Source organism: Mobula birostris, chromosome 22 (assembly GCF_030028105.1).
Source record: "Mobula birostris isolate sMobBir1 chromosome 22, sMobBir1.hap1, whole genome shotgun sequence".
In the NCBI taxonomy this organism is placed as follows: Eukaryota; Metazoa; Chordata; class Chondrichthyes; order Myliobatiformes; family Myliobatidae; genus Mobula; species Mobula birostris.
The window spans coordinates 3,746,262-3,766,429 of record NC_092391.1 but is presented as its reverse complement, the minus strand read 5'-3'; the positions used below and the strand labels follow the sequence as shown (position 1 = coordinate 3,766,429).

At 46.1% G+C, this 20,168-nt stretch overlaps 1 protein-coding gene across 1 annotated transcript in view; it reads left to right on the top strand.

Moving 5' to 3' along the window:
* LOC140186299 (prostaglandin G/H synthase 1-like) overlaps positions 1–16,975 on the top strand; it is a 121,059-nt gene extending 104,084 nt beyond the window's left edge. The window contains exons 7-11 of the mRNA XM_072240392.1: positions 3,850–3,933; positions 4,910–5,156; positions 11,030–11,316; positions 13,486–13,633; positions 15,474–16,975. Of these exons, the coding sequence (XP_072096493.1) occupies positions 3,850–3,933; positions 4,910–5,156; positions 11,030–11,316; positions 13,486–13,633; positions 15,474–15,832 (1,125 nt within the window). The 3' untranslated portion in view covers positions 15,833–16,975. The remainder of the gene's footprint in view (positions 1–3,849; positions 3,934–4,909; positions 5,157–11,029; positions 11,317–13,485; positions 13,634–15,473) is intronic.
* Positions 16,976–20,168: the final 3,193 nt, after the last annotated feature.

Sequence of the window (20,168 nt, the reverse complement as noted above, 5' to 3'; positions counted from 1 at the left end):
ATGTGTCCATTCAGGAGTCTCTTAAAAGACCCTGTCGTTTCTGCCTCCACCGCCGCCGGCAGCCCATTCCACGCACTCACCACTCTCTGCATAAAAAACGTACCCCTGACATCTCCTCTGTACCTACTCCCAAGCACCTTAAGCTATGCCCTCTCATGCTAGCCATTTCAGCTCTGGGGAAAAGCTTCTCACTACCCACTCGACCAATGCCTCTCATCATCTTATACACCTCTATCAGGTCACCTCTCATCCTCCATCGCTCCAAGGAGAAAAAGCCGAGTTCACTCAACCTATTCTCATAAGGCATGCTCCCCAATCCAGGCAACATCAGTGTAAATCTCCTCTGCACCCTTTCTATGGTTTCCATGTCCTTCCTGTAGTGAGGCGACCAGAACTGAGCACAGTATTCCAAGTGGGGTCTGACCAGGGTCCTTTATAGCTGAAACATTACCTCTTGGCTCTTAAACTCAATCCCACGATTGATGAAGGCCAGTGCACCATATACTTTCTTAACCATACGGTCAACCTACATAGCAGCTTTGAGTGTCCTATGGACTCCGACCCCAAGATCCCTCTGATCCTCCACACTGCCAAGAGTCTTACCATTAATACTATATTCTGCTATTATAGTTGACCTACCAAAATGAATCACCTCACACTTACCTGGGTTGAACTGCAACTGCCACTTCTCAGCCCAGTTTTGCATCCTATCAATGTCCCACTATAACCTCTGACAGCCCTCCACACTATCCACGACACCCCCAATCTTAGTGTCATCGGCAAATTTACTAACCCATCCCTCCACTTCCTCATCCAGGTCATTTATAAAAATCACAAAGAGTAGGGGTCCCAGAACAGATCCCTGAGGCACACCACTAGTCACCAGCCTCCATGCAGAATATGACCTGTCTACAACCACTCTTTGCCTTCTGTGGGCAAGCCAGTTCTGGATCCACAAAGCAATGTCCCCTTGGATCCTATGCCTCCTTACTTTCTCAATAAGCCTTGCATGGGATACCTTATCAAATGCCTTGCTAAATTCCATATACACTACATCTATGGCTCAACCTTCATCAATGAGTTTAGTCACATCCTCAAGAAATTCAGTCAGGCTTGTAAGGCATGACCTGCCTTTCACAAAGCCATACTGGCTATTCCTAATCATATTATGCCTTTCCAAATGTTCATAAATCCTGTCTCTCAGGATCTTCTCCATCAACTTACCAACCACTGAAGTAAGACTCACTGGTCTATAATTTCTTGGGCTATCTCTGCTCCCTTTCTTGAATAAGGGAACAACATCTGCAACCCTTCAATTCTCCGGAATCTCTCCTGTCCTCATTGATGATGCAAAGATCATCGCCAGAGGCTCAGCAATCTCTTCCCTTACTTTCCACAGTAGTCTGGGGTATATCTCGTCTGGTCCCAGCAACTTATCTAACTTAATACCTTTCAAAAGCTCCAGCACATCCTTTTTCTTAATGTCTATACGCTTAAGCATTTCAGCCCCCACAATTGCTAAGGTCCTTTTCACTAGTAAATACTGAAGCAAAGTCCCCACAGTAGCCTGGGGTACATCCCATCCGGTCCCGGTGACTTATCCAACTTGATGCTTTCCAAAAGCTCCAGCACATCCTTTTCTTAAATATCTACATGCTCAAGCTTTTCAGTCCACTGCAAGTCATCCCTACAATCGCCAAGAATATTACAATAAGAAATATCGAAAAAATAAATTGCATAAGTCATGCAAAAAGAAACAAACAAAAGTACTGAGAGAGTTCATGGGTTCATTGTCCATTCAGAAATCTGATGGCAGAGGGGAAGAAGCTGTTCCTGAAACATTGAGTGTGTGCCTTCAGGCTCCTGTACCTCTTCCTTGATAGTAGCAATGAGAATAGGACATGTCCTGGGTGATGGGGGTCCTTCATGATGGATACTGCCTTTTTGAAGCATTGCCTTTTGAAGATGCTCTCAATGCTGGGGAGGTTGGTGCCCATGAGGGAGCTGGCTGAGTTTGCAACTTTCTGCAGCTTTTTCTGATCCCGTGCAGTGGCCCTTCCGTACCGGATGGTGATGCAACTGGATAGAATGCTCTCCACAGTGACCCACCCTTCACTATCATGCTGAAGTAGAAGTTGGTTTGGCAGTGAGCCACATCCCTAGCCTGCAACCTCTAACATAAGGAGGTGTTAGGCAGCAGTCGCAGGGGAACACCGCCACCAACAGGTTCCCACCCAAGGCCCACACCATCCTGACTTGGAAATATTTCTTAATTCCTGCATTATCCCTGAGTCTCAATCCTGGAGCTCCCTCCCCAACAGCTCTGTGAGACCATCTTCACCAGATGGACCACAGTGATTCAAGGAATCTGTCCGCCACCCAACCTCCTGGGCAGCTGGGAATGGTCAATAAAAGACTCCTTCACGAGCATTCATGGATGAACACAAGGAAACAATCAATTGTGTTGAAGTTACCTTGGATTTTGCTGGCTGAGAATGATGGTTATGTTGAACATAGAACATAGAACATTGCATGCTGAACATAGAACAGTACTGCACTGTACCGTGGGCAAGCCAATTCTGAATCTTCTCCAATAATTTGCCCACCACTGAAGTAAGACTCAGTGGTCTATAACTCCCAGGGTTATCCCGCTCCCTTTCCTAAACAATGGAGTAACATTTGCCACCATTTGATCTTCAGGTACTATTCCTGTGGCCAGTGAAGACACAAAGATCATTGCAAAGTAACAAGATGCAGTTGTTAAATATTTGTGTTTTGCTCCACTGGACTCTTACACATTGAGCTGAGCATTCAGGTGGGATGGTAGCGTTATGATTGGTGTACTGCTTTATAGCACCAGCAGTCCAGGTTCACTCCCCAGAGCTGTCTATGAGGAATTTGTATCTTCTCCCTGTAATTCTGTAGGTTTCTCCTAGGTGCTCCAGCTTTCTCCCACGTTCCAAAGGAACAGGGTACTGATTGTGGATGATCAGCCATGATCACAGTGAATGGTGGTGCTGGCTTGAAGGGCCGAATGGCCTACTCCTGCACCTGTTGTCTATTGTCTAAAGTTGGATGGCTTATTAAGTTCTGAACATGGTATGTTGGTGCCTGAAGCATGGAGACACTTACGGGCTGCTCCCAGCACATCCTCGGACTGTGTTGGTTGTTGATGCAGATGACACGTTTCACTGCACGTCTTGATGTACATGTGACCCTCTTCTCATTACCACATCGGCAGGGAGTGGGGAGGGGAGGGTTCAGGAGCCTGAAGACACACACTCAATATCTCAGCTTCTTCCCCTCCACCATTAGATTTTTGAGCAGACAATGAACCCATGAACACTACCTCACTACTTCCCTTTCTTTTTGCACTACTTGTTTAATTTATTTTTATATATATCTCTTATTGTAATTTATTGTTTTTTTTAATGATCATGTATTGCAATGTACTGCAACCAGAAAACAACAAATTTCACCACATACAGTACAGTACGTCCGGGAGATTAAACCTGATTCTGATTCTGGTCCGTCACGGTGGCATAGTGATTAGGGTAGCGCTATTTCAACTCAGGCCATGGGAGTGCCGGCGGAGCCCGTGAGAAAGTTCGTGCATTCTCCCCGTGAGTGCATGGGTTTCCTCCGGGTGCTCTGGTTTCCTCCCACAGTCCAAAGAGGTACCGGTTGGTAGGCTAATTGTTCATTATGAATTGTCCCATGATTGGGCCGGGGTTAAATCAATCGGTGGGTTGCTGGGTGGTGCAGATCAGTGAGCCGGAAGGACCTGTTCCGCACTCTGTCTCCGAATAAATAAATAAACCTAATCATTATCTTTGAAATGTTGCGCAGGTGGACCTCAGCCACGTTTACGGAGAATCTCTGGACAGGCAGCACCATCTGAGGCTTTTCAAGGACGGAAAGCTCAAATTTCAGGTAAGCTCCCTGAACCCACTGTCCTCGATTGCTGGACGGTTGTGCCGTGGGTCAGTCTGAGACCCGCCTGTTGGAACTGCGCGATGCAGGTCTCAACCTCCACCCCAAGGCGGCTCCCCGTTCCTGTGGCACCACGTCACTGGGACCGGACAGGAGACAGGAAACAAGAGTCCTTCTGAGCAACACGCGCAAAATGCTGGAGGACTCAGTAGGTCAGGCAATTCCCAGGAGGGGAATAAATAGTTGACATTTTCAGCTAACACTGGTCCTGATGAAGGGTCTTGGCCTGAGACATCAACTGTTCATTCCCCTCCATAGATGCTGCCTGACCAGCATTTTATGTGTGTTGCTCTGGATTTCTGGCATCTGTAGAACCTTTTCAGGTGCAGGAATCTGGAGCAACACAGACAAGGTGAAGGAGGAACTCAGTGGGTCAGGCAGCATCTGTGGGAGGGAATGAATTGTCAACATCCTGGGTGAGGACTGAAGCAGGGTCTCAGCCCTAAACATCCACCATTCCTTACCCTACACAGATGCTGCTCAACCTGCTGTGTTTCTCTCGTGGATTCTGTGTTGCCTTGGGAGCGTCACACAATGTTGTTTATAAAGACTTAACACCAATAACACACCAATGAACACAGAGCTCCACAGCACAATCTGTGCCCTTTTTCCCACAATGTTGCACCAACCTTTTAACCTACTCTGGGATCAACCTAGCCCATCCCTCCCACACAGCCCTCCATTTTTCTATCATCCATGTGCCTATCTAAAAGTTTCCTAAAAGCCCCTAATGTACCAGCTTCTACCTCCACGCTGGCAACACTTTCCAGCCCTCGCCGCTCTCTGTGTAAGAGAATTTACTTCTGGCATTCCCCCTGTACTTTCCTCCAATCATCTTAAAAGCATACCTCCTTGTACTGTATTAGCAAAATTAGGAATGAAGGGAGCAATGTCTAATTATCTGTTCTGCACCAAGGTGGTGAATGGAGAGATCTTCCCCCCATCGGTAAAGGACTGCCCAGTGAAAATGAAGTATCCGAAAACCCTGCCCGTGGAGAAGCAGCTGGCTGTTGGTCACGATTTATTCGGGCTGATTCCCGGGCTGCTAATGTACGCCACGCTCTGGCTGCGGGAACACAACCGCGTCTGCGACATCCTGAAGGAGGAACATCCGACTTGGAGTGATGAGCAACTCTTCCAGACCACCCGGCTCATCCTGATCGGTACAAAGCCCCACCCTCCCTTCTCCCGGTGAATGTGTGTGTGTCTCTCTCTCTGTCTCTCTCTATCTCTCTCTCTCTCTCTCTCTCTATCTCTATCTCTCTCATCCACCCGGCTCATCCTGATCGGTACAAACCCCCGCCCTCCCTTCTCCCGGTCAATGTGTGTCTCTCTCTCTGTCTCTCTCTGTCTCTCTCTCTCTCTCGCTCTCTCTCTCTCTCTCTCTCTCTCTCTCTCTCTCTCTCTCTCTCTCATCCACCCGGCTCATCCTGATCGGTACAAACCCCCGCCCTGCCCTCCCTTCTCCCGGTGAATGTGTGTGTCGCTCTCTCTGTCTCTCTCTGTCTCTCTCTCTCTCTCTCTCTCTATCTCTCTCTCTCTCTCTCTATCTCTCTCATCCACCCGGCTCATCCTGATCGGTACAAAGCCCCGCCCTCCCTTCTCCCGGTGAATGTGTGTGTGTCTCTCTCTGTCTCTCTCTGTCTGTCTCTCTCTCTCTCTCTCTCTCTCTCTCTCTCTCTCATCCACCCGGCTCATCCTGATCGGTACAAACCCCCGCCCTGCCCTCCCTTCTCCCGGTGAATGTGTGTCTCTCTCTGTCTCTCTCTATCTCTCTCTCTCTCTCTCTCTCTATCTCTCTCATCCACCCGGCTCATCCTGATCGGTACAAACCCCCGCCCTGCCCTCCCTTCTCCCGGTGAATGTGTGTCTCTCTCTATCTCTCTCTCTCTCTCTATCTCTCTCATCCACCCGGCTCATCCTGATCGGTACAAAGCCCTGCCCTCCCTTCTCCCAGTCAATGTGTGTGTGTCTCTCTCTGTCTCTCTCTCTCTCTCTCTCTGTCTCTCTCTATCCCTCTCTCTCTGTCTCTCTCTCTCTCTCTCTCTCATCCACCCGGCTCATCCTGATCGGTACAAACCCCCGCCCTGCCCTCCCTTCTCCCGGTGAATGTGTGTCTCTCTCTATCTCTCTCTCTCTCTCTATCTCTCTCATCCACCCGGCTCATCCTGATCGGTACAAAGCCCTGCCCTCCCTTCTCCCGGTCAATGTGTGTGTGTCTCTCTCTGTCTCTCTCTCTCTCTCTCTCTGTCTCTCTCTATCTCTCTCTCTCTGTCTCTCTCTCTCTCTCTCATCCACCCGGCTCATCCTGATCGGTACAAACCCCTGCCCTGCTCTTCTCCCGGTCAATGTGGGGGGTGTGTGTGTGTGTGTGTGTGTGTGTGTGTGTGTGTGTCTGTCTGTCTGTCTGTCTGTCTCTCTCTCTTTCTCTCTCTTTCATTCACCCGGCTCATCCTGATCGGTACAAAGCCCCGCCCTGCCCTTCTCCCGGTGAATGTGTGTGTCGCTCTCTCTGTGAAGGGAAATCTTGTGTGACAAACCTGTTAGGCTTCTTCGAGGAAGTAACCCACAGGATGGAGAAAGGAGAGGCAGTGTATGCCATTTACTTGGATTTTCAAAAGGCGATCCAGAGCAACACATAAAATGCTGGTCAGGCAGCATCTGTGGAGGGGAATGAACAGTCGATGTCTCAGGCCAAGACCCTTCATCAGGACCAGTGTTAGCTGAAAATGTCAACTATTTATTAGATAAGGTGCCATACATGAGGCTGCTTAACAAGATAAAATTCTATGGTGTTACAAGAAAAAGACTGGCATGGATAGAGGAATGGCTGACAGGGAGGAGGCAGTGAGTAGGAATAAAAAGGGCCTTTTCTGGTTGGCTGCCAGTGACTAGTGGTGTTCCTCAGGGGCAGTATTGGGACTGCTGCTTTTCACATTATTCGTCAACGTTTTGGATAATGAAGTTGATGGCTTTGTGGCAAAATTTGCAGTTGATATGAAGATAGGTGGAGGGGTAGGTAGTGCTGAGGAAGCAATGCAATTGTAGCAGGACTTAGACAAATTGGAAGAATGGGCAAAGAAGTGGCAGATGGAACAGTGTTGGAAAATGCATGATAATGCATTTTGGTAAAGGAACAATAGTTCAGACTATTATCTAAGTGGGGAGAAAATTCGTACATCAAAGGTACAGAGAGACTTGGGAGTCCTCATGCAAGGCTCCAAGAAAGTTAATTTACAGGTTGAGTCTGTGGTAAATGCAATGCTGCCATTTATTTCAAGGGGAATTGAATACAAAAGCAAGGAGATAATGCTGAAGCTTTATAAGACACTGGTCAGGCTGCACTTGGGGTATTGTCAATAATTTTGGGCCCTACATCTCTGAAAAGATGTGTTGTCATTGGAGAGAGTCCTGAGGAGGTTGACGAGGATGATTCCAGGAATGAGGGGGTTAACATATGAGGAGCGTTTGGCAGCTTTGGGCCTGTACTCACTGGAATTTAGAAAACTGTGTAGGGATCTCATTGAGGATATCTAGAAATAGAGGGCACAGCCTCAAAATTGAGGGGTAACCCTTTAGAACAGAGGTAAGGAGGAATATTTTTAGCCAGAGAATAGTGAATCTGTGGAACGCTCTGCCACAGACTGGTGGGGACCAAGTCCGTGAGTATATTTAAAGTGGAAATTGATTTTTCCTGATTGATTAGGACATCAAAGGATATGGCGAGAAGGCAGGTGTATGAGGTTGAGTGGGATTAGGGATCAGACACGATGGAATAGCGGAGCAGACCTGATGGGCTGAATGGCCTGATTCTGCTCTTATGTCTTAAGGTCTGATGAGTGACTGTGTGAGTGTGTGCATAAGTCGTAATGTGTGTGTGTGTGTGTGAGAGAGAGTGAGTATGTGCATCTTTGTGTGTGGGAGAATGAGTGTGTGCATTGTGTATATAAGAGTGAGTGTGTGTGTGCAAGTGAGTGCATGTGTCATTGTGTGCAGCACTGTGTGTAAGAGTAAGTGTGTGTGTGTGTGAGAGAGAGTGGGTGTGTGTGTCATAAAGTCAAGTCACTTTTTATTGTCATTTCAACCATAACTGCTGGTACAGATCATAGTAAAAATGAGACAATGTTCTCCAGGGCCATGGTGCTACATGAAACAATACAAAAACTACACTAGACTACAGACCTACCCAGGACTGCATAAAGTGCACAAAACAGTGCAGGCGCTACAATAAATAATAATAAATAATAAACAAGACAATAGACACAGTAGAGGGTATAGCAGGCTCTGGCTATTGGGGTGGGTGGGTGTGACCCTCTCCTCTTTGTGATTTTTATAAGTGACCTGGATGAGGAAGTAGAAGGGTGGGTTAGTAAGTTTGCTGATGACACAAAGGTTGGAGGTGTTGTAGGTAGTCTGGAGGGTTGTTAAAGTTTGCAGCGGGACGTTGATAGGATGCAGAACTGGGCTGGGAAGTGGCAGATGGAGTTCAACCCAGATAAGTGTGAATTGCCTCATTTTGGTAGGTCAAAAATGAAGACAGAATATAATATTAAAGGTAAGACTCTTGGCAGTGTGGAGGATCAAAGATATCTTGGGGTCCGTGTCCATAGGACACTCAAAGCTGCTGCGCAGGTTGACAGTGTTGTTAAGAAGGCCTATGGTGTGTTGGCATTCATCAACCATGGGATTGAGTTTAGGAGCCGAGAGGTAATGTTACAGCTATGTAGGACCCTGGTCAGACCCCACTTGGAGTACTGTGTTCACTTCTGGTCACCTCACTACAGGAAGGATGTGGATACTGTAGAAAGAGTGCAGAGGAGATTTACAAGGATATTGCCTGAATTGGAGGGCGTACCTTATGAAAATAGTTTGAGTGAACTTGGCCTTTTCTCCTTAGAGTGACGGAGGATGAGAGGTGACCTGATAGAGGTGTATAAGATGATGAGAGACATTGATTTTGTGGATAGCCAGAGGCTTTTTCCCAGGGCTGAAATGGCTAACACGAGGGGGCAGAGTTTTAAGGTGCTTGGAAGTAGGTACAAGGGGAATATCAGAATAGGATTTCCACACAGAGGGTGGTGGGTGCGTGGAATGCACTGCCAGTGACGGTGGTGGAGTCAGATACAATGGGGTCTTTTAAGAGACTCTTAGATAGGTACATGGAGCTTAGAAAAATAGAGGGCTGTGCGGTAGAGAAACTCTAGGCAGTTTCCAGAGTAGGCTACATGGTCGGCACAACATTGTGGGCCGAAGTTGTGATGTAGTTGTCGATGTTCTATACTCCGTGGCTACTATTAGGTAGCTAAGAGAGTGGCCACTGGGTGTGTGTTCATGCTCTTCTGCTGTAGTAACCCATCCACTTTAAAGTTTAACATATTGTGAATTCAGAGATGCTCTCCTGCACACCACTGTGTAATGTGTGGTTATTTGGGTTACTGTCACCTTCCTGGTAGCTTGAACCAGTCTGGGCATTCTCCTCTGACCTCCCTCATAAACAAGGTATTTCTGCCCAGAGAACTGCTATTCTCTGGATATTTTCTGCTTTTTGCAACAATCTTTGTAAACTCTAGAGATTGTTGTGCATGAAAATCCCAGGAGATCAGCAGTTTCTGAGACACTCAAACCTCCCCATCTGGAACCAACAATCATTCCACCTTCAAAGTCACTCAGATCACATTTCTTCCCCATTCTGATGTTTGGTCTGAGCAACAACCGAACCTCTTGACCATGTCTGCATGCTTTTATGCATTGAGTTGCTGCCACATGATTGGCTGATTAGATGTTTGCATTAATGAGCAGGTGTACAGGCGTAAATAAAGTGGCCGCTGTGTGTATGGTCTAGCATTTAAGATGAGAGAGGGCAAGTTGAAAGACATGTGCAGGGCATTTTTATATACGCAGAAGGGTGGGTATGTGAAACGCATTGCCAGGGTGGTGGTGAAAGCAGGTACTCCAGGGGCATTTAGGAGACTCTTAGATAGGCTCATGGATGTGCAGAGACTGGATGGATATGACTTTGTGTAGGCAGAAAGGGGTAGTTTAACCTCAGGTTTAATTAGCTTGCAATAATGTTGTGTGCTGAAGGGCCTGTATCTGTGTGGTACTGTACTGTTCTGTGCTCTTTGAGTTGATAGGGTGGTTATAAAGGTGTATGGTGTGTTGTCCTTCATTAGTCAGTGGATTAAGTTCGAGAGCAGTGAAGTAATGTTGCAGCTCTATAAAACCCTGCTAAGACCACACTTGCGGCATTGTGTTTAGCTCTGGATGTAGAAACTTTAGAGAGGGTGCAGAGGAGATCTACCAGGAGGCTATCTGGATTAGAGAACAAGTCTTATGAAGATTGGCTGAACGAGCTGAGGAGTTTCTCTTTGGAGTGAAGAATGAGAGGTGACTTGATTGAGGTGTACGAGATGATAAGCGATAGAGTGGATTTTTCCCAGGGCAGAAAATGGCTAATATAAGAAGGTATAATTTTAAGGTGATTGGTGGAAAGTATGCGGGGGTGTCGGAGGCAGGTTCTTTACACAGAGAGTGGTGGGTATTTGGATTGCCCTTCCAGGGGTGGTGGTAGAGGGCAGATACATTAGGGGCATTTAAGGCACACGGATGATAGAAAAATGGAGGGCTGTGTGCGAGGGAAGGGTTGTATTGATCTTAGAGTAGGTTAGAAGGTCGACTCAACATTGTGGGCCAAAGGACGTGCTCTGTGTTCTATGTATTTCAAGTTTAAGTTCATTGTCACCTGACTCTATAACCAAACGAGAAAACGTTCCTCCGGACCACAGTACACCCTCAAAACATATACCACACACGGCATATAAAGCAAAATATTAAACTATAAATAAGTCAATAAAATAGAATTCAAATGCCCAGTGGAGGTAAACAGTAAACAGCTTGCTGTTCTAGTGACAAGACCTTGGTGACGGTAGGGTATTCGTTAGTCTCACAGCCTGGGGGAAGATGTTACTGTTTGAAGTTCTTGAGCTGGTGAACATCAGTTTGATTTTATACGTCTGTTTACTCCTCTCCACCACAGGTGAAACTATTAAAATAGTGATCGAGGACTACGTCCAGCATCTGAGCGGTTACCACTTCAGTATGCAGTTTAATCCAGAGCTGCTGTTTAAGGAGCAATTTCAGTATCGGAACCGGATTGCCGTGGAGTTTAACCACCTGTACCACTGGCACCCGCTCATGCCTGACACCTTCCAGGTCAAAGGGCATGACTACAAGTATGAAGACTTCCTCTTCAAGCCGAACGTACTGTTGGATGAAGGAGTGGACACTTTACTGGAATCGTTCACGGTGCAGAGAGCAGGACGGGTAAAAATAATTTTTTGGCTCTAGGTGACTGAATTGGCAGAGAATTAGCATGAGATATTGGTGTGTCTCAATCAGGAGCAGGGTACAACAGTGGTTATGTTACTGGACCAGCAGCCAGAGTTCCCATCGAACATGGAATGTAAAACGTAGAACATGAGCTGGAGGGAACAGGCCCTTTGGCCCCAATGTTGTGCCAAACCAACTAAATTTGTAATCAAACACTCATCCTTTCTGTATACCCAATGTCCATATCCCTCCATTTATGTGCCTGTCTAAATATCTCTTCTAGTTTCTGTGTGCTACCCTTACGGTCTCTCATTTCGGGAGTGGGCAGTAAGTACCCCTCTCCATGGCTCCATGAGCCATTAATTGATGCTTCATTCTCCAAGTCCGGCTTGGAAACAGAAGCGACAGTTAATGATCTTGTTTGGTTCTACAGAAGAGCCATGAACCGAACAGTTGACATCCAATGACACACACAGAAAGCTGGAGGAACTTAGCAGAGTCCATGAAAATGATCTATGGATGTCTGACATCTTCATTTTTAGCCTTGATGAAGGGCCTCAGTTAGAAACATTGACTGTTTCTGTGTGTTGTTTGGATTTCCAGAATCTGCAAATTTTCTCGTTTGTTATTGGATTTCCTCAGCATTATATCCTTGCTTTTATATTCTCACCCTCTTGAAACATTGCATTTGCCTTCTTCACCACTGAGTCAATCTACAAATTAACCTTAAGGGAATCTTCCACAAGGACTCCAAAGTCCCTTCACAACTCAGATTTTTAACTTTCTCTCCATTTAGAAAATAGTTGACCCTTTCATTTCTTCGACCAAAGTCCATGACCATACACTTCACCCTAATGCGTGGGATCCATTGAGGGAATAATCATGGAATAACTTTCCCACACCAGGTGCTAAACAAGAACTCCTCTCTCCCAAGGGCAACTTTCCCATCGCTGAGCACATCAACAAGGACCACAGCTGCAGGAAAGTAGCATCCATCATCAGGGACCCCACCACCCAGACCATGCTCTCTTCTCACTGTTGCCATCAGGAATGAGGTACAGAGGCCTCAGCACTCCCCCCTTCATGTTGAGGAACAGTTATTACCCCGCAACCATCAGGCTCTTGAACCAAAGGGGAAAACTTCATTCAAGCACCGACCTGTTCCCACAAACTATGAACTCACTTTCAAGGACTCTTCATCTCATGTTTTCAATATTTATTGCTTATTTATTTATTATTACTCTTTTGTCTTTAGTATTTGCTCAGTTTGTTGCCTTTTATACACTGATTGTCCATCTTATGTGTGGTTTTCCACTGATTCTATTGTGCTTCTATTTACTGTGAATGCCCACAGGAAAATGAATCTCAGGGTTGTATATGGTGACATATATGTACTTTGATAATAAATTTACTTTGAACTTCACAAGGACTTCTGTCCCAAGGTCCTGGGGCCGATGGTTCCCTCCCCATCACCATCAGTAGTACAAGTTGTTGCTGTTTGTGTTTATAGAGTCATACTGCCCAGAGCAGGCCCATCGGCCCAACTCATCCATGCTGACTGTCTATCCAAATTCTGTTATTAGAATAGATTAGCCTTATTTGTCATATGTAATTCGAAACATCAAAACACACACACAAAATGCTGGAGGAACTCAGCAGTCCAGGCAGCATCTATGGAAAAGAGTACAGTTGATGTTTCAGGCCAAGACCCTTCAGCTGGTCTTGGTCTGAAACGTTGACTGTACCTTTTTCCATTGATGCTGCCTGACCTGCTGAGTTCCTCCAGCATTTTGTGTGTGTTACTTGGATTTCCAGCATCTGTAGACTTTCTCTTGTATACAATGAAATATGTTGTTTGTGTCAACGGCCAACAGGGGCAGCCTCCATATGTCACCATGATTCCGTTGCCAGCATAACAAGCCCGCAATTTTGTTACCCTAACCCATATGTCTTTGGAATGTGGGAGGAAACAGGATCTCGGAGGAAACATAAGGGAGGACATACAAACTCCTTAAAGACAGCATTGTGAATTGAACCCTGATTGGTGATTATGGGTGCTGTAAAGTGTTCCGCTAACCACTATGCAACCAATAATCAACAATACAAACTTTTCCATAAAGAAACGATGAATCAATTTTTAAAAAGTCCAACTTCTTGCCACAGATCGGCGGGGGAAGAAACATAAACAAACACGTACTGAATGTGGCCATCAGCGTCATAGAGCATGAGCGACAGCTGAGACTGCAGCCGTTCAACGAGTATCGCAAGTGGTTCGGCCTGGTCCCCTACAAATCTTTCCAGGAGCTGACAGGTAAAGACAGCACCACAATCCCAACCCGATATCACTGGCATATGTCGTGAAATTTATTGTTTTGTGGCAGAAGTATATTGTAATACATAATAAAAACTATAAATTACGGTAAGAAGTATAGGTAAAAAAAATTGAAGTAAGTAGTTCAAAAAGCGAGCAAAAGGTAGCGAGGTGGCCTTCATGGGATAAATATCTGCTCAGAAATCTGATGGCAGAGGGGAAGAAGCTGTTCCTGATACATTAAGTGTGTGTCTTCAGGCACCTGTACCACCTCCTTGATGGTAACAATGAGAAGAGGGCATGTCCTGTGTGATGGGGGTCCTTCATGGATGCCACCTTTCTGAGGAATCACCTTTAATCACCTTTTGAAGGTGTCCTGGATGCTGGGGAGGCCAGTGTCCATGATGGAGCTGGCTGAGTTTACAACTCTCTGCAGCTTTTTCCGATCCTGTGCAGTGGCCCCCCCTTCCCATACCAGACAGTGATGCAACCGGTATGTTTCACAGCTCTGAGGGCTGTGAGGTCCACAGTCAACTGAAGGAGTGGCAGGGCGAGGTGCACGCGAGATGTACCAACAGGCAGGTTTATACAGGCAAATTCCAGGCAATGGCCTCAGTTTCAAGTGACTGACAGAAGGCCCAGCATGATGCTACCTGAGGGGTTGGAGGGGTGGATGGAATGAGGAAGTGGAGAGAAGTGGAAGTTGAGGAGATGGAAAGGGTGTGAGAGAATGGGGAAATGGAGAGTGTTGTGAGGGGCAGGGGTGGAGATTTTGGTGGGTTGAGAAGTGAGGATGAGAGATGCAGGGCTGAGGATGTGGAGGCAGTAGATGAGGATGTAGAGGGGTGGGGTAAATGGAGGGGAAAGGAAGTGAACGAGAGAGTGATGGAAGAGGTGACGGAAGGACGAGTTGGAGGGGTGCAGAGGTGGGGGATGGTTGGGAATGGAGGGCTGAGGAAAATAGAAGAGATGAGGATGTGAAGAGAGGGGTTGAAAAGAATAGGTGAGAGAGGGAAGCAGTTGAGGATGAAGGGATTGGGAGTTGGAGAGGAGGGAATGAGCTGGAGGCAGTAGAAATAGGGAGGGGAGAAGCGGGGTAATGAAGGGGGTGAGAACGTGGTGCACTTACCTTGCATGGACCTTCCCCAGAACCCAAGTCCACCCAGAGCTACTGGACTATGTCCCTGTGAAAATGACCTTTCCTCGAGGTGCTGGACCCTGTGCGTCACTGACCGACACAAAGGAGACACCTGTCTGCCATCGCCACCAGAGTAATTCCAGTCCATACATTCACCTCCCCGATCTTCCAACAGGAGGTTACAGATGATCACCCTGACACAGGGGCTCAACCCAAAACATCAACAATTCCTTTTCCCAGTAAATCCTTCTTCCCTCCATTGAGAAAAGCCCTAGCTCGCTCAGTACCTCATAAGACAAGCTCTCTATTCCAGGTGGCATCCTGGTAAATCTCCTCTGCACCTTCTCCAAAGCTTCCACACCCTTCCTATTATGAGGTGACCAGAACTGAACACAATACTCCAAGTGTGGCCTAACTAGGGTTTTATAGAGCTGCAACATCATCTCATGGCTCTTGAACTCAGTCCCTGACTAACGAAGCCCAACAGTATACACCATTTTATACACACTATCAATTCAAAGAACATAGAACAGTACAGCACAGGAACAGGCCCTTCAGCACGTAAAATAGTTCCAAACTAACTAAACCCGATTAATAAAGACCCAACACACCATACACCTTCCTAATCCCCGTCTTATATTGATTTGTTGAATGTTTAAAGGCTGATACTACTGCAGCTGCTGTTCATCCTGCTCTCCACAGGGGAAACTGAAATAGCCGCAAGACTGGAGGAACTGTATGGAGACATTGACGCGATGGAATTTTTTCTTGGTTTGCTCCTGGAGACTCCATACAAGAACAGCATATTTGGGGAGAGCATTGTGGAAATGGGAGCTCCTTTCTCCCTCAAAGGCCTCCTAGGCAATCCAATCTGCTCTCCCTTTTATTGGAAGCCAAGTACGTTCGGAGGACAAACGGGGTTTGACATAGTCAAGTCTGCAACACTTCAGAAATTGGTCTGCCTCAATACCAAGAGATGTCCACAAGTAGCTTTCCAGGTCCCCACTAATGTAGGTAGTGAGTCGGAAGAAGGAAGGGAGAGTCCCAAGAGTGAGTTCTAACCAAGAAAACATCAAGGCTGACCAGGTTTGCTCCATATAATTCTAGCTTTAACCAGATTTAGATTTATTATCAATAACTTAAATTTGTTGTCTTGTGGCAACAGTACCATTCAAAGATGTAAAATCACTGTAAATTACAAAATAAAAACTACTTTTTCTTAAGCCCATCTTCCCTGCAGGGGCACAGGCTGCTGGCAGAAGCTAGTCAGAGTCCTGTGTCCTGGTCCACACTTTCAGTCCTTCAAGGTGCAACTCATCGAAAATCCTCCCTTTCTCAGGCCTCGGGTCTTTGGAGCCTCTGCTGGCGTTTCTGTGATTTTTTACAGGATGGGGTTGCTAGCCCCGTGTCCAACCCTCCTCCTCCTTCCGCAGCCAGGCTCGGGACCGTATATGGCGGAGTTACAAAATGAACAGACAAGTAGGGCCAAAAGAAAGATAGTGTTCACGGATTCATGGGGGGTTCAGAAATGGGATGGTGGAGGGGAGGAAGCTGTTCCTGCATCATACAGTGTGGGTCTTCAGGCTCCTGTAGCACCTCCCCAATGGTAGTATCGAGAAGAGGGCATGTCCTGGATGATGAGGGTCTTTAGTGAAGGATGCCACCTTCTCGAGGTATTGCCTTAACAAGCATGGTAACCAAGTCATAAAAGGAATACATTTATTTGGATCGCCATTCGGATTCGACAAGAACACAGTGCCTGCAGTTTATAACAACACTATAACTGGAATCCCTGAGGGCATTTCACTCAGATTGTCATCATCCAGGTGGCGGGGTGTCACCTTCGTGTAGGGGCTTCCTTTATCTTCTGTTACTCTCCAAACCCTCATGCTAAGATAAAGACATCCATTCCGCAGAAGAACAGTCCTTCCAAATTCAAGTTCACCACATCGGCTCCAGGCATATCTGACAAAAGACAGATATCAAGTTCTCTGAAGCTCCACCCATTCTATCGCAGAAACAAAGTTGATTCAAGATCTTTAAGTCAATAGAAAAGATTCCAAAATTCAGAGGGTAATAGTATTTTAATAAAAACGAGCACAATTCTGTTGCCAACCTAGGGACAATTGTCCATGATGTCTGCATTTTCCCCCAACAACTGTGTCCCCATTTAACATGTCAATAAATTGGTGATGTTTGTCTTACCTTCATCTTGTGCATTTTTTGTGTCTTCTTCACATCTTTGATTAAGTGAGTTCAAAATGTGTCTCCCATAATGTCGTTCCATGTCTCTGGTTCACATTTCTTAGAATGAATATTCGACCTTCCCTCCCCCCTCCCGTTGATTGTCAGTGAACCCTGACCTCAATGAGATGCTGCAGATTGGCCTAACTGATCCTCAGTCTTGTAAAACCTTCCAAAGACGTTTTGTTTCTGGGTTTGCTTTGGGAGAATTTGGGTTTGTCTATGTGAGAGTATGCACTAAATGAAGACATCAAAGTGAACATCGGCCAGCATCACACAAATGGAGGGAGATGTGCAGTGGTCCAAGCTACCAACATACACAGTGGCCACTTTATCAGGTACACCTGTACACCCGCTCGGTAATGCAAGTATCCAATCAGCCAATCATGTGGCAGCAACTCAATGCATAAAAGCATGTAGACATGGTCAAGAGATTCAGTGGTTGTTCAGACCAATCATCAGAATGGGAAAGAAATGTGATCTAAGTGACTTTGACCATGGAACGATTGTTGGTGCCAGACAGGGTGGTTTGAGTATCGTATCTCTAAAACTGCTAATCTCCAAGGATTTTCATGTATGACAATCTCTTGAATTCACAGAGAATGGTGGGAAAAACAAAAAAAAATTCCAGTGAGTACAGGTTCTATGAGCAAAATGCCTTGTTAATGAGAGAAGTCAGAGGAGACAGGCCAGACTGGTTCAAGCTGACAGGAAGGCGACAGTAACTCAAATAACCAAGTGTTACAACAGTGGTGTGCAGAAGAGCATCTCCGAATGCACAGCATGTTGGACCTTGAAGTGGATAAGCTACAGCTGCAGAAGATCATGAACATACATTCACGGTCACTTTAATAGACCATAAGATACAGGAGCAGAATTAGTTCATTTGGCCCATCAAGTCTGCTCTGCCATTTCGTCATGCCTGATCCATTTTCCCCTCAGCCCCAATCTCCTGCCTTCTCCCCATATCCCTTCATGCCCTGACTAATCAAGAACTTATTAACCTCTATCTTAAATACACCCAATGACTTGACATCCACAACTGCCTGATTCCACAGATTCACCACCCACTGGCTAAAGAAATTCCTTCTCATCTCTGTTCTAAATGGGCCTCCCTCTATTCTGAGGCTGTGTCCTCTGGTCCTAAACTCCCCCACTATAGGAAACATCATCTCCACATCCACTGTGCCTAGGTCTTTTAATATTTGATAGGTTTTAATGAGATTTCCCCCCCCCCCACCTTCTTCTAAACTCCGGTGAGTACAGGAGCAGAGCCCTCAAACGTTCCTCATACACTAACCCATTCATTCCCAGAATCATTCTCATGAACCTCCTCTGAATTCTCCCCAGTGACAGCACATCCTCTCTTAGATAAGGAGCCTAAAACTGCTTACAATACTAGATACAGGAGGAACCTCATAACGTGGCATAACTGACCTTCATTTTGATGGAGTCATTGAGTAGAAACCGGCCCTCTGCCCCATCTAGTCTGGGCTGTACTATTATTTTGTCTGATCCCATTGATCTGTACCTGGATCATGTCTTCAATACCACTCTCATCCTTGTACATAGCCAACTTCCTCTTAAATGTCCAAATTGAGCCCATATTCACCGCTTCCATTGACAGCTCATTCCACACTCTTACTGCCCTCTGAGCGAAGTTCTCCCTTTCACCCTTAACCCGTGAACTCTTGTTCTAGTCTCACTCAACATCGGTGAGAAAAGCCTGCTAGCATTTCCACTATCTATACCTCTCATAATTTTGTAAACCTCTATCAAATTTCCTCTCATTCTGAGTTAGAGGGAAGGATTGAGTAAGTTAGGACTTTAGACCCTACCACATAGAATGAGGGGAGATTTGAGAGAGGTGTACAAAATTACGATGGGAATAGAAAGGGTAAATGCAAGCAGGCTTTTTCCACTGAGGGGTGGGTGATGGCTAGGGGTCATGGCTTAAAGGTGAAAAGAGAGAGGTTTAAGGGAACATGAGGAGAATATATAAATAGGTGTGTGTGTGTATTAGTTTGTTTATTTATTTATTTATAAATTTGGAAATGATCTGCATCCATTTCTATAACTATCTAATCTTTCAGATATCAGAATCAGAATCTTAATGAGGTTTATTATCACAGACATATGCTGTGAAATTTGTTTTGCACGCAGTGCATAAATGCAATAAGAAATGTACATTCAAATTAAATAAATAGTGCAAAAATAGAGAGGTAGTGTTCATGGAGTTGTTCGTTGTCTATTCAAAAATCTGATGACAAAGAGAAGAAGCTGATCTTAAAATGTTGACTGTGTGTCTTCACGCTCTTGTACCTCCTCCATGATGGTAGCAATGAGGAGAGGGCACGTCCTGGGTGGGGAGGGTCCTTAGTGATGGATGCCGCCTTTATGAGGCACTGCCTTTTGAAGGTGTCCTGGATGCTGGGGAGGCCAGTGCCCATGATGGAGCTGGCTGAGTTTGCAATCCTCTGCAGCTTTTTCCGATCCTGTGCGGTGGCCCCTCTGTACCAGACAATCATGTAACCAGTCGCAATGCTCTCCCTGGTACTTCTATAGAAATTTGCTGGAGTCTTTGGTGACATACCAAATCTCCTCAAGCTCCATAACATATAGCTGCTGGCATTCCTCCTTTGTAATTGCATCCATATGTTGGGCCCAGGATAGATCTTCAGGGTTGTTGAGACCAAGAACTTGAAATTGCTTAACCTTTCCACTGCTGACCCCTCAATGAGGACCGGTGTGTGTGCCCCCAACTTCCCCTTCCTCAGTCCAAATCAATTCCCTGGCCTTGCTGACTTGCTGACTTTGAGTGCAATGTTGTTGCTTCCACACCGCTCAACCAGACGATGTATCTCACTCCTCTACACTTCCACAACCCCACCTTCAACAGCAGTGGTGTCATCAGCAAGTTTATCGATGGTGGTTGAGCTGTGCCTAACCACACAGATATGACCATAGATGGGTACGCCCATGTATGATATGATTGCTGTTTCCTCATGTTCCCCTGCTGACACTGGCATCATTTGATCGGGCCCATTTCCTGGAACCAAGTCCAGCAATACTTTTGGTGTGAGGGTAGAAAAACTGCCAAACCTAAACCAACACGTCACAGACATGGAGTGTGTGTGCCCTCACAGACGGGCA